The sequence below is a fragment of the Bacillus rossius genome, chromosome 1 (assembly GCF_032445375.1).
Source record: "Bacillus rossius redtenbacheri isolate Brsri chromosome 1, Brsri_v3, whole genome shotgun sequence".
In the NCBI taxonomy this organism is placed as follows: domain Eukaryota; kingdom Metazoa; phylum Arthropoda; class Insecta; order Phasmatodea; family Bacillidae; genus Bacillus; species Bacillus rossius.
The window spans coordinates 234,159,277-234,172,174 of record NC_086330.1 but is presented as its reverse complement, the minus strand read 5'-3'; the positions used below and the strand labels follow the sequence as shown (position 1 = coordinate 234,172,174).

The following is a 12,898-nucleotide window of genomic DNA, read 5'->3' as shown; positions in this document are numbered from 1 at the left end:
CCTTTTAGCCAAGCTGTTTGATGCCCAATTGGAAGAAATATTTCAATTAATCAAACAGTACCGTGGCACTAACTTATTTGATTTTTCTGTTTTTCTTGGCTTCTGTATTGGCTTAAAAAGAGTTTGATGCAGACATGGATAATAATCCGATTGATTTAAGTCTTGGAGCAAATATTTTTCAGCTGCAATCAGGGCCTAGACAAAGTAGTCTAGGGTGGGGGGATGGAGAGATGGGGGTGATACATCCATCTCTCCCTCCCCCCCCCCTCCCCCTCCAAAATCCTAAAAAATCTATTAGTCCCACCAAAAAATATAAAGTATTTGAAAGCAAACAGTGGGTAGAGTGGTTCTTTACCTCCCGCCCACCCATCCTACATCCGAAATTAAATAATGTGTACACTCCTGGCTGCAATGGAAGTGTTTATCTCAGGAATCTCCTTTTAAATACAAGCAAATATAAACACAGTCAAAAGTTTCCGTAATGGTGTTTGTGGATTGCCAACAGATGTAGGTAAACTCCCGCATGCTCGGAATGCTGACCGCAGAACTGTAGCAGACAAATTTCAAAACAGCACTTACTTAAAAAAACCTCGTATATGGCTTTAAAAACAAGCATAGGCTGGGGATCCAGAGAGGAGCAACTGTGATCGTGGATTTTGTGAAATAACGGCTGACATCTGTGATGGACTTCACTGTGAAAATTGTAATTTTTTTGAGCCTAAAATAATATTACACTTCTACGACGACTGTAAAGCCTTGGTCACATTAGGCTAGTTTACCAGCCAACTTAGGGCGTAGTGTGAACTCAATAGCGGTAAGCGATTGTCAGCGCTGTTTCAAGTGGCTCATGCTCAACTAGCAGCCACCAGCGAGCAGCAGGGAGTTGCTGGCACCGACCCACTAACCAGTCAGTGCCTTCAGTGTATTTCTTCTGATTTTTTGTGCTTCTTATTTTTTGTTTTATTTCGCATTGACAGAGATAAATTAATCTGGAGATCAATTTAAAGTTTTTTTAAATAGTAATATATTAGGAATTGTGAGTGTTAATGGGACACTTTTTGCACTGAATATCTTAAAAGAGACAGTAAGGACTCAGCTTCCAAGAAAACGATGGACGATTTAAATTCTGTGCAATTAAATGGTTCTCTGATATCTTTGAAAAAAATTAAAATCATTGAAAGCCATTTGAAAGTCTCATAATGGTCCTGAAGAAGACGTTTTATACAACACGCCTGGCACTACTGACTTGTTACCAGCCGCTGCTACTGACAGTGGTGTGAACCTTTTACCAGCCGCTGCTTGCTGTTGCTGGTAAACCAGTCTAATGTGACCAAGTCCTCAGTTAGTGAAGCGCGTGCATGCGTGTGTGTTTGGACGGCAGGCGAGGACTGCGGCCCTCTGCCTGTGCCAGGCAGAGTCGAGAGTGTACGTCACGGTGGAGGAGTCGGACTCAGATCTGTACTGCCAGGCCGTAGACAGCGTGGATGGCCACAGCATCGGCTGCTACAATGCCATCCGGATGGGGGAAGCGTGCATGCTGCGCGCCAGCACGGCGCTGCAGTACCAGCTGCTGTGCGCGGTGCACAGGCAGAGGTTGCTGCGGCATGGCTGCTGTGCCGGCTGTGGCATGTTCTGTACTCAGGTGCAAATATCAAACACCTTTCCTGCATTGGTGTTGATCCATATATGTAGGAATTTCATTAATATATTACTTTTAACAGAATGGTAATTGACTGGTGATATTTTTAATTTCAGGGAATTATTTTAATTAATTAGTTATTCCAATAATTTAAATGATAATACCTTGCCACAAAAAACAATATTTAAGACATGGAGGAGTCAAGAAAAAGTCAGGGAATTCTGTTTTTTTGTTTTTTCTGTTATATGCTATAACATTTACTGTAGTAATTCAGATTAATTATTTAACTATTTTGATAAAGAATTTTTAGCTCTTTAATTATGGAGTGACTCTATCCAGTAACATCTCAAAAATGAAATTATAATTAATACATTTTTACAGTTCTCAATACCATCAATTTGGGAAGGGCATGATAATATTGGTAATAGTATTTTAATAATATACATCACATCTTGAGTGATCTCTGGTATTGTAGGAAATATGCAATCTGTTAAGTATTTTATTTTTGTAATGTTGACATGACATAACAGTTCTTAGTAAAACCTTTATTTGTATGGGACTGCCAAAACTCATCTCAATATTATTTCAGGTTTGGTTAATTCCATGTTTCTGAAACTTTTTTTGTTTGGTATTACAACGAGTCCATATCTTGGTAAGTCAGGAAAAAGTCAAGGAAGTGGAAATTGTTCAGGGAAGGTAATGGAATATAGTTTAAAATCTGGAAAAGTCATGGAAATTCCTCAGTAATAGTAATTTGAGGTGGAAATGTCATTCTCTGTTTGCTATCACCCAGACTTTGAACACTTTCTTTTTCCAAATTGTATTTTAGTATGCAAGGTTTAGTTTGAGCTAGTACAGATATAGGGATGATAGAAGCTGGATTATCTTTATTTCTTTAAAAAAAAATTTCAAAATAGTTCAATTATTTTAAAAAATTGGACAGAAAATGTTGTAATTTTGGTCATGGAAAGTCATGGAAAAGTCAGAATTTTTTTTTTTTTTACAGATTCATGGTTCTAAGATATTTTTATGTCGAGTGCATTTAATATGCTAAGAATAATGAAGTTGGCAAATATAGGTCATAACATTTTTTTATCATGATTGTAATTGAAATATGTTAAAAAAAATTTTTTGTGTGGATTTTCAACACTGTGAAATTTCTTCTGGGATATAACATCAAGCCCAACACTTTAACAAGGAAACTCTTAGTAGAAAAAAATAATACTTAAAACAGAATTTGAAACTGTGACTCCCAGAAACAGCTATGATTGCTTTCGTATGGGGTGTTGGTAAATGTTTTTACCATAGATGTTGAGAAAATTTCTGATTTCAAAGCTTAAACCATATGTGAACACATTTCTCACTAATATATCAAAAAAATAAGTACCTTTGAACCATGGAAACTTTTAATGGTAAAACACTGTAAAAAGGTTCAATGTCAGGTTTTCCATTTAATTCATATAGTATTTTGAAGTGCCAGTAAATAAAATGTTACTTTAGTTTTTTTTAGAGTCAATTCACTTGTATTTATAGAGAATATTTGTCATTTAGGTAATTTAAAATTAGTTACATAGTTATAAAATATATTTATTTTTAATGATTTTTAGTCAAATATATTTTAAAACCTTTTTTGTATCAAGAATTTTTGACCAAATGTTGTTGCATTTTATTTGTAGGGGAGGTTTGTGATGTGCTCCTCCCAGCACTTGTACCACCGCAGCTGCAGTCGAATGATCGACCAAGTGGCTGTTTGCCCCCACTGTGGGGTGGAGACCCCCGCTGTGACAGACTTCCTCGTGACCATGCAGGCTGCCAAGAACCCTGTCTTCCTGCCCCAGCAGAAGTCAGCCGTCAAGTAGTGAGTGGTTGTTTCATATGCTCAAATATACATGGTAGTTGATACACATTTCAGAGCGCTTTCATTTAGCTGTTTTGATTAGATTTTCCACTTGCATTAAAATTAATGGTGCAGTCTAACTCGTGATGTTTATACAGGTAGTTAAGCTGCGGGGAAAACAGGGGAAACCTGGAACTGTCAGGGAATTTAGAATTTTGGAAAAAATTCTGTGAACTATATTTTAGGTTAGGGAATTAAAGTTAAATGGTTACAAGAAGGCTCATTGTATTTTTCAGCAGAGTTGTACCTATGACCTGCAAGGATGGCGAACCTTTATTGGTGAATGTGCCATTTTTTATGAAAAAAATAATGTAGCTATGATGTGCCATCAAAGAATCTTGACTTAGTCCTAATAATAATAATAATAATAATAATAATAATAATAAATCAAGGTGCTATTAACTTAATAACTTTTAATTCGCAACTCAAAATTTGTACAGCAATCAAAATATTTACTATTTTATGTCTATTTAATTAAAAGAATAGGTTAGTGTGATTTCTGATGAGGTAAATTAGATGCTAAATATTGTATATTATGCTGTACTTTGTTATTTTTAGCTGAATGCAAGCTGAACTGGAGTCATCTGACAAACATTTTTGATGCAAGTTTTTAATGTTATTCATTTCTGAAAATAATGACTCACATTCATAGGTAGATGAAAATATTGTTAAGATAGCAAAAGCCAACTTCTTCAGACAACTAAATATGTCTGGAATTGAACTCCACATTTCCATAATTTTGGTATTGGCATTTTTACTCATATTGCCCGGTAGTCTTCTGTTTCATTTACCTAATTCCAACTCTTCCCTTAATTTGATAAATATTTGAATCCATATTGAACTAGACTGACAGTCACTTGCATTTCAATCTCCAACTAATCAAATTTAGACAAATTTAATTTATCCACTGAAGTCACATCTCTGACAAAATCTTGCTGAAAATTCTTCAATTTATGAATGAATTATCGAATTAAACTCTTTTGTGACCTTTTCTTTGTCTGTCTTTTCATTTAAATCTAAATAATATAAATCTTTGGTGTTTTTTTTTTCCAAGTTTGGGAAATACTTTTAGTTTTTGGTAGAAATATCATTACTGTTTACTTGCAATTTAGCCTCAAAAAAAAAACGAATGAGATCTATCGTGACGGTAATTGTTTTATGTGTATCTTGAAGCTTTATGTTCAATTCATTGAAATGCTGGCTCAAGTCTGTAAAAAACATTAATTCTGAAAGCTACATAACATCCATTAATTGAGGGTATTGTTAGATTTTTCCCTCATTTGTTAAAAAAAGCTTGATTTCTTTCAAACTATCAATAAATCGTTGAAGTGCATTACCACAACTCATCCAGTGAACATTATTATACATCAGTAAGTCATTATAAACTCAGTTGATTCCATCCAACAAAGCATCAAATTATTGTTTATTTAAAGCCTGCGATGATATGACATTCACTATTTTTGTAACTACTGCCATCATATATTTTCAAGGAAGGCAAAACCACCCTTAACACACAGGTTTGTTGATGAATGATGCAATTGAATTCAAGAATTGATGGTCCTATGTGTGTTTGAAATGTACTGATTAAACCATATTTTTTTCTTACTTGGAGCAGCATCAGTTGTTATCGAAACAATTTGACTGAAATGAATTTCTTTCTCGGCTAGTGATTTTTTAACAGCCATACAAATATCTGTACCCTTAATAGTTGTTGGCAATGATGTTAACACAATTAATTCTTTTTTGACGTCATTAGCTATGCAATATAGAGCAAAAACCGCTAAACAAGCAGATTTAGTTACATCAGTACTTTCGTCAATACATAGCATTTACATTTTCTGCCAGTTTTAGTATTCTCTCTCTTATTGTGTTTCTAGATAAAGGAATATTTTTGATATTCTGAATTACCTTATCTTTATTTTCAAAATCTTCAAAAAATGAAGGGGCGCATGCTAACCAAGCTTCTTTCAATAATTCACCCATATTTAAAGGTTTATCATACTGGGCAGTAATATTTGCAGCCGATAAATTGCGGCACTTGTATGATAATCCTTACTAACATATTTATTCTTAGGTGTTGATTGTCTATTCCTCTCTTTCAATGCACATGCAATAAATTCCTTTTGCTCTGATTCACTGTTTGTCAAAGAGATTTTTTATTTGTTACATAATGCCATTTTATAGACAATTTTCTACATACCACTGTTCAAGAACATAAAACACACACTGCTTTATTGCTTTGATTTATCATGCCATATTTCTTAGTCCACCAAAATTGAAAGTCTCTTTGATACTTCATGTGCACTTTTTTTTTGGCAAACTAGTCATGTTGAAGGATACAATTTAAAAACTTTGAAAACGTCATTGCGGCTCAAGGTCACTAAAACCTTCTAGAAAGGCGTAGCTCAATAATAAGACGAGTCCCAAGCCCTCAATCAGGAGATACAATTCTTCAATTTATCAATTTATTACCACGAATTTGAACATACAACAAGTAGTTTCATAAGATCACTACCCAAATACTGTCATATAGGCACCCGTAAAATTAAGAGTGACACACAAAAAAAAGCGCTACAAACTCGCGTGCACACGCAGAGTCAAACGACACTCGTAATGACGAAGTATCAGGTTAGGCAAAAGGGGCCCTTACAAAGAAAGACGAAGAATTCGCGTAGCGATTCATAACGTAAGCCAGTTACTCGTAACAAACCGTACTTAGGGCACATGAAAAAATAAACTAAAAAGCAAACACCTAGACTCAAACTCAAGAATGAACACCGCACATACACGCGCAAGGACCTAGTTAAACACCCGTGTCTACTAGTGCTTATCTTAAAATAGGGAACGACCAGCCTGCGCGACGAGAATACCACAGAACAAAAACTACGCCTCACGCCTGGACCGGCCGTCATCAGCGGGCCCGGCAGAACCTCATAAAAGAATCGTAAATGGCAAGCACAGTAAAAAAAAAAATAATAGGGGCAGTACATAAGTCAAACGCGGCAAGCCACGGACACAAAAAAGAAAATGTACAAGGCACAGATATAAACTGGCATGGTTGGCACAGAGCAAAAACATACAAACGGTTACCCGAAACAAAATTTAGAAGTGACATGCCGAAAGAAAAATTTGACCAAGAAGGAGAGGAGTTGCTAACACGGCCTAATGGAACGGTCACCGCGCTCCAACAATCTAACGCCAACCATACCTGCAAGCGAGATCCGCGCCCTGCTGAGCCCGAAGACGACTGCCTAGTCCAGTCGCAAAACCGTCGCAGGAACCTCAGAAGCGGAGAGGGAGGGTGAAAGGGAAAGGAGGGGAGGGAAAAAGGAGGGGAGGAACAAGGAGACCTATCGAGGAGGGGAAGGGAGGGGGAAAGCCAACGTGCGTGGACAGTAAAAGCTGACCGCTGCACAATTTTTCAATTGGGATGTTTGCTTTGATAAAAGCTCGAGTTGTTGACATAATGAACTCATTGTTGTCAAATTTTGCTTTTTTTGCCATCAACAAGGCTGATTCCAGCGAATCTTGCCTTTTTGCACTGGATTGTTGACTTTCCTTGTTTTTTTTATGCGAGGCACTGTTTTTTATGTGTTTCAAGCCCGTGTCTTTCCGTTGCCACTCAATTCTAACGTTGCAGTACTTGCACATGAGAATTTTTTGCACTTTGTCAAAGACATAGAATCCTTCGCTCGCAATTCTGCCGCGCTGTGAAATACTGTCACAACCATTTTAAAATCAACGTTTTACAAAAAGAAACAGAGCAAAAACGTTTGATTACATCCACGCCATTTTAACAAACTGTGGCGAGTGGCGACTCTGGCGAGGCGATAGCGTGACACGAATACGACTTCCTAGACTATCGAAAGTCATTAACAATCGATTATAATCGACTGCTGTTATCAAGTCATTAAAATACGGACGTTTATCTATTTTCAGTGTGTTTTTTCTTAATTTTTTTCATGATTTCTCTAAGTAATTGATAAATTCACATTTTTAAGTTTATGTATATTAATTTCGTTAATATTTCGCGATTTCGCACATCGTGAAAAACACCTGTCTCTAGTTATAGGTTATCTGTAGTAAGCGAAATAACACTAGGTATCATTTTTTATAGACCTCTGTACTGAACATAAAATACTGAATAGTTGAGATTAGGTCTAGTGGAACATATGCATGAAATTAGCATTATTAGGTTATGTTTGCAAGGAAAAATAACACTTTACAAATAAATTAATTGTACAAAACAATCACTTACCTATGGATGCAGTTGCATTAGCCGTATCAGATGATAGTAACATTAGTATTATTTTCCCTTGAGACTTTGAATCCATCTTGTATCTATTCTACTACAACTTTATTGAAAAACAACATTAAATGTCTCGAACAGCAATCAAAATGGCTACAATAAAACCTTCCTCTCATAGTTCCAGAAACATCCACAGGTGTAAATAACACTGCGTAAAGATGGTGAACAGCGTTGTTAAAAAATTTAGAGATAAACAGCACCAAGTGCACATGGTGCTGTATTCCTCTGAGTAAATTTGGACTTGGTGTTCATTTAAAAGGCTATAGCTTGCCATACAGTTGGTTGTGGGTATAGTGCGCTATACCTCTGGGTAAAGCAAAAAATGTTATATGCAAATATGAAATAACTAGCTGCAGTACCCGGCGTTGCCCGGGCTGAACACAGGTTGAAGGGGACCTTTTTCGATATCAGATGTAGACAGTATAATATTGTCTTCTTTGTTTGAATGTCAAGTGTGCAAAATAATTTATATCGCTGGCAGAACCCAGTAGACGCTGTTCTGCCAGTGTTTAGTTATTTACCTTTATATATCTAAAAAGTGCTCTGCAGTTCATCATTGGTGTTGAAGCGTCGTCCTCCAAGCCACTTTTTCAACGTGGGGAAAAGGTGATATTCACTCGGTGCCAAATCCGGACTGTAAGGAGGGTGATCAAACACAACTGAGGTGTGAGTTCGCCGCTCCACATGGTTGGTGGAAGGGGGTAAACACTACGAGACGTGTCGATTCGTGTACGAGCGATTGGGGTATCGATTAATGGGCATGCCATGGAGAAATGAAACTGTAATCACACTTCAGGGCACTGTTAAAACGTGGCTGAATAGGCAGGAGGCATCATTTTATGCAGAGGGTATTGGAAAGCTGGTGCATCGGTACGACAAATGCCTCAATCTGCACGGTGATTATGTGGAAAAATAGAGTAAAGATGTACGTTTCTTTTGACATTAAATAATTTCCCAATTCATTCCCTTTTTTTATTACAGCCGATCGGAGGTTGAAAAAAAATAACCCTCGTAATAGTCTGTGAGTTTGGACAAGTTACTCAATTTACTCTTCCACTGGTTGTTGATAAATAAAAGCAAACATAGCTGGCAGCTGAGTTTTTACACTAGTAGAGGAGTGCAATAACGATGTAAAACATAACATCAACAACAACATAAACAACCACCGCCGCCGTGCCTCCCCCCCCCCCCCCCCCAACCGCCACCGCCACCGCCACCACCACCACCACCACCACCACCACCACCACCACCACCACCACCACCACATCATCATCATTCATCATCCATCTTACAGAAACTAACACTACTTATTCTCATCATTTTTAGTGTTATTTATTGCTATCCTTCTGTCATAAATATCTATAAACATAACATTACTCATCCTTGCATGATGTTGATTGTAACGGCTGTAAGAACAGCTGTGTCAAGATATAATATGTTTAGTTGTAGCTAAAAATGACTGTAAGATCTAGATTCCAAAAGTTAATGTTTTGCTTCCAGTCCACATGCAAAGATATCGTTTGGAGGCAGCTTCCCGGTGAAGTTGGCACCAGATCCCGACAGGTGGAATCCGATACCTCCCCCGCTGGTGCCCGCGGACCTGCTGAGCATCCCGGCCCGGACCGAGATGCCTTTGGCCCTCGACAGGGACAAGTTAGATCACTTACTGAGTGTTTCGTCCAGCATGCTCGAACCTGGCATGAACCCTGCACTGTCTCAGAGGTCTGTCCATCTCTCTCTCTCTCTCTGTCATCGTAACTGTGCAGTGTTGCCAAACTTATACCACAATCTTATCCTTCGTACTACAATTTTAAAATAAGAAATTTTTGCCTCTCACTATATAGTCAGTTTATCTCTCTCTCTCTCTCTCTCTCTCTCTCTCTCTCTCTCTCTCTCTCTCTCACACACACACACACACACATACACACACATACACACACACACACACACACACACTTACTCACTCACTCACTCTCTCTCACACACTCACACACTCTCTCTCCCATACACTCACACTCTCTCTCTCTCCCACACACTCACACACTCTCTCCCACTTACTCACACTTTCTCTCTCTCTCCCACACACTCACACTTTCTCTCTCTCTCCCACACACTCACACTTTCTCTCTCTCTCTCTCCCACACACTCACATTTTCTCTCTCTCTCCCACACACTCACACTTTCTCTCTCTCTCCCACACACTCACACTTTCTCTCTCTCTCCCACACACTCACACTCTCTCTCCCCCTCCCACACACTCACACTCTCTCTCCCTCCCACACACTCACACTCACACTCACACTCACACTCTTTCTCTTTCTCTCCCACACACTCTCTCCCTCACACCTTCTCTCACACCTTCTCTCACACCTTCTCTCACACCTTTCACACCTTCTTTCACACACTATCTCCCCGACACTCTCTCACACACTATGTCCTATACTCTCTTCCCAAACTCTCTCTTCCATTCTCTCTCACTCTCTCTGTCTCTCTCTTTCACCTCCCAATGTGATGCTCTGATTCATTCTATGTAAATAGAGCATTAATCACATACAGTAGAACCCGTTTATAGTGAACCCGCCTATAATGAATTCCCGTTTATTGTGAATTTCCGTCTCAGTCCCGGCAAAATGATGTGAGGTTATGTATTAATTTATTGGATATAGCGCACAACTTTTGTCAATGTTGATACGTTTTCCCGCGTACCACGAACAAATTTTGCCGACGTAATGCACATTTACTTTTTTTTTAATATAATAAGTTTTTTTTTCACAAAACGTCTATTCTGGATCACATTGAAGTTTTTCTCCGCAATACGCTACTCGATTGTCCACTGTTCATATTATAAACAAGTCGTATTCGAGTGGCCTCGGTATGCTACGTGTAGCCAGAAATGGTGATCAGTTTGGTGAAAATAAAAAATAGTTTTCCCTGCATAGTTAAAGAATGGGCGAACGCGTGTACATTTAATATGTTTTCAAAATAAAAAATAAATTACCGCCACACAAATACGAATGTACATTATAGCAGCAAATTCAATATTTTTACGTCTCATTTTTATTGTTCACGTTTCGGACATTTTGATCGAGTAAGATTCGTAAGACTACCACTAGATAGAACTCTGTGGACTAAATTTTTCCATAGAAAGTGAGAAAATTTCGTTCCAGATTTAGCATCTGCGATACTAAATGATACGTAGTGTTCTTTGATGCGCCAGACTCGTTATTTTTCGTTTATTTACTTTTGACGGTAAAAAGAATTTCATTTTATTAAGCTGCATATGTGCTTCAATAAGAAATACGTACATAAAATGGGTGAAAAACGCGGTAACAAACGTAAGGCATTATCTGTGCGAGATAAACTGGACATTATTGAAAAGGTAGACTTTAACCCCACTGTCCCGCACGTGTTAATATTTTTATTTTTTTTTATTTTTTATTTATTATGGCCTTCTATACAACCCAAGCAGATGGGAAGAAGTTGTCAATTTGCAAAGGAACTGGGAATTACAACATCCACATTAAGTACAATATTAAACAAGCTGAACAATCTTCTTTCTCAAGCTGCGAATACGTCACAGAGTACCTATTAAACGCCTGAAAAAAGGAAAATACGCAGATGTTGAAAAACCATTAATAGAAAGTTTGTACATGTATAGTGCATTAAAAATAATATCTGCATTTGCTCATAAAACTGTTGCTTTGAGTATTTTCATTCGTTCTTTTCTTGTCTTAGGCCTACGTGTAGTTAAGATTTTGGTTTTGAGTATGTATTGCCAATGTAAAAGTGTTCCCAGATATAAAGTTTCCCCTCTATAGTGAACATATAAACTACTCCCTTCAGATTCATTATAACAGGGTTCTACTGTATGTATTTGATATGAGATAGAATGTTAATTAGGCCTGTGTGAATATCAGTTTTTACGAATATCAAATTATTCTCGAATAAGAATATTGAATTCGAATAGTAAGAAGAGAATGATAATTCTACACAAAAAAATTTTTTTTTTCCATGTACATAGTCTGGACGAGGCTACGCAGCCGCATCTGCCTGACGGGCGTTGCAGATGCGTAATCTCTCCACCAATCACAGCACAGCCCTTACAAAACCATAGTAGGATACAATTTCTAATCCCTTGTAACCCCTCATAGTGAGGTGTGTATGGCCAAAATTACAACAAGAAAAATCATGGAAACTAGTGACATCATTTTGAACCAATGACAAAAATATCTTGACAAATTTCAGCCAATATGGGCACATAGCAACAGCCGCCCCACACCTTTCAACATTTTTTCTCTTGGCTATGAACTCTCTGTCTCTCTCTAATTAATATTATGCGACTGGCCAAACTATTGCATCAGGTTACCTTCAGACAAAAAATCATGGACGAGGTACCGAGTAGGTCACTTGTGAGACAGTGGCTCACAAAATAATATAAGTATTTAGATATTTTAGATATAATTATATATATTATTAATGGCTGTGGTCCGGGTGCTACTTTTTATCATCAACCTGTTTTCATCTTACGAAATTTAACTAGAAGTTTTGACCACAGTTTGCAGGTATCCTTAAACGTTCATCCTTCAGTACCTGCGAACAGTAAACTTGTTTGTTCAGAAATCAGTGAAGAGGTTATGTGCAACGTGTTTTTAAATTCTACATGTACTTGTTTTTATGGTCTAGTGAATAATCGTAAAATGCTAATAAATAACTGTTTTCAATCGGTATCCGAGAGACTTAATTTCAGTAAATAAATCGATGATATTTGGATTTATTTGGAACTAACATGATTTTTCAGCGTCCAAATTTTATGCAAGTGTTTATGAATGTCAGCTTCAGGTCGAATTTTTGAGCTGGTGTGCGAGGTCTGGGGTGAGAGACTGTTTAGGGAGATAGTAGTAAAAAAAAATTAGAATATTTGTTGGCATGTTTAAAACTTCACTTATTGTTCAGTTTTGTGATTATGAAATACCTTTAAAACATTTAAAAAAAGTTGTATCTATATCATACAAATGACTTAACCTCAACAGTGATCGTTGATATATGACAAACT

General features: G+C 37.3%; 1 protein-coding gene across 4 annotated transcripts in view; it reads left to right on the top strand.

The window, feature by feature from the left end:
- Window positions 1-12,898, top strand: part of LOC134527364 (histone-lysine N-methyltransferase EHMT2) — a 162,144-nt gene that overhangs the window by 25,740 nt on the left and 123,506 nt on the right. For 2 of the 4 annotated variants that reach the window (XR_010074173.1, XM_063359985.1), the window contains exons 4-6: window positions 1,382-1,642; window positions 3,316-3,497; window positions 9,346-9,498. Coding sequence is in view for 2 of the 4 variants with exons in the window: in XM_063359985.1 (XP_063216055.1) it covers window positions 1,382-1,642; window positions 3,316-3,497; window positions 9,346-9,498 (596 nt within the window). In the remaining 2 variants the exon portion in view is untranslated. Of the gene's footprint in view, window positions 1-1,381; window positions 1,643-3,315; window positions 3,498-9,345; window positions 9,568-12,898 lie in introns of all 4 variants that reach the window. The other 2 variants (XR_010074172.1, XM_063359983.1) reach the window with 1 other exon arrangement.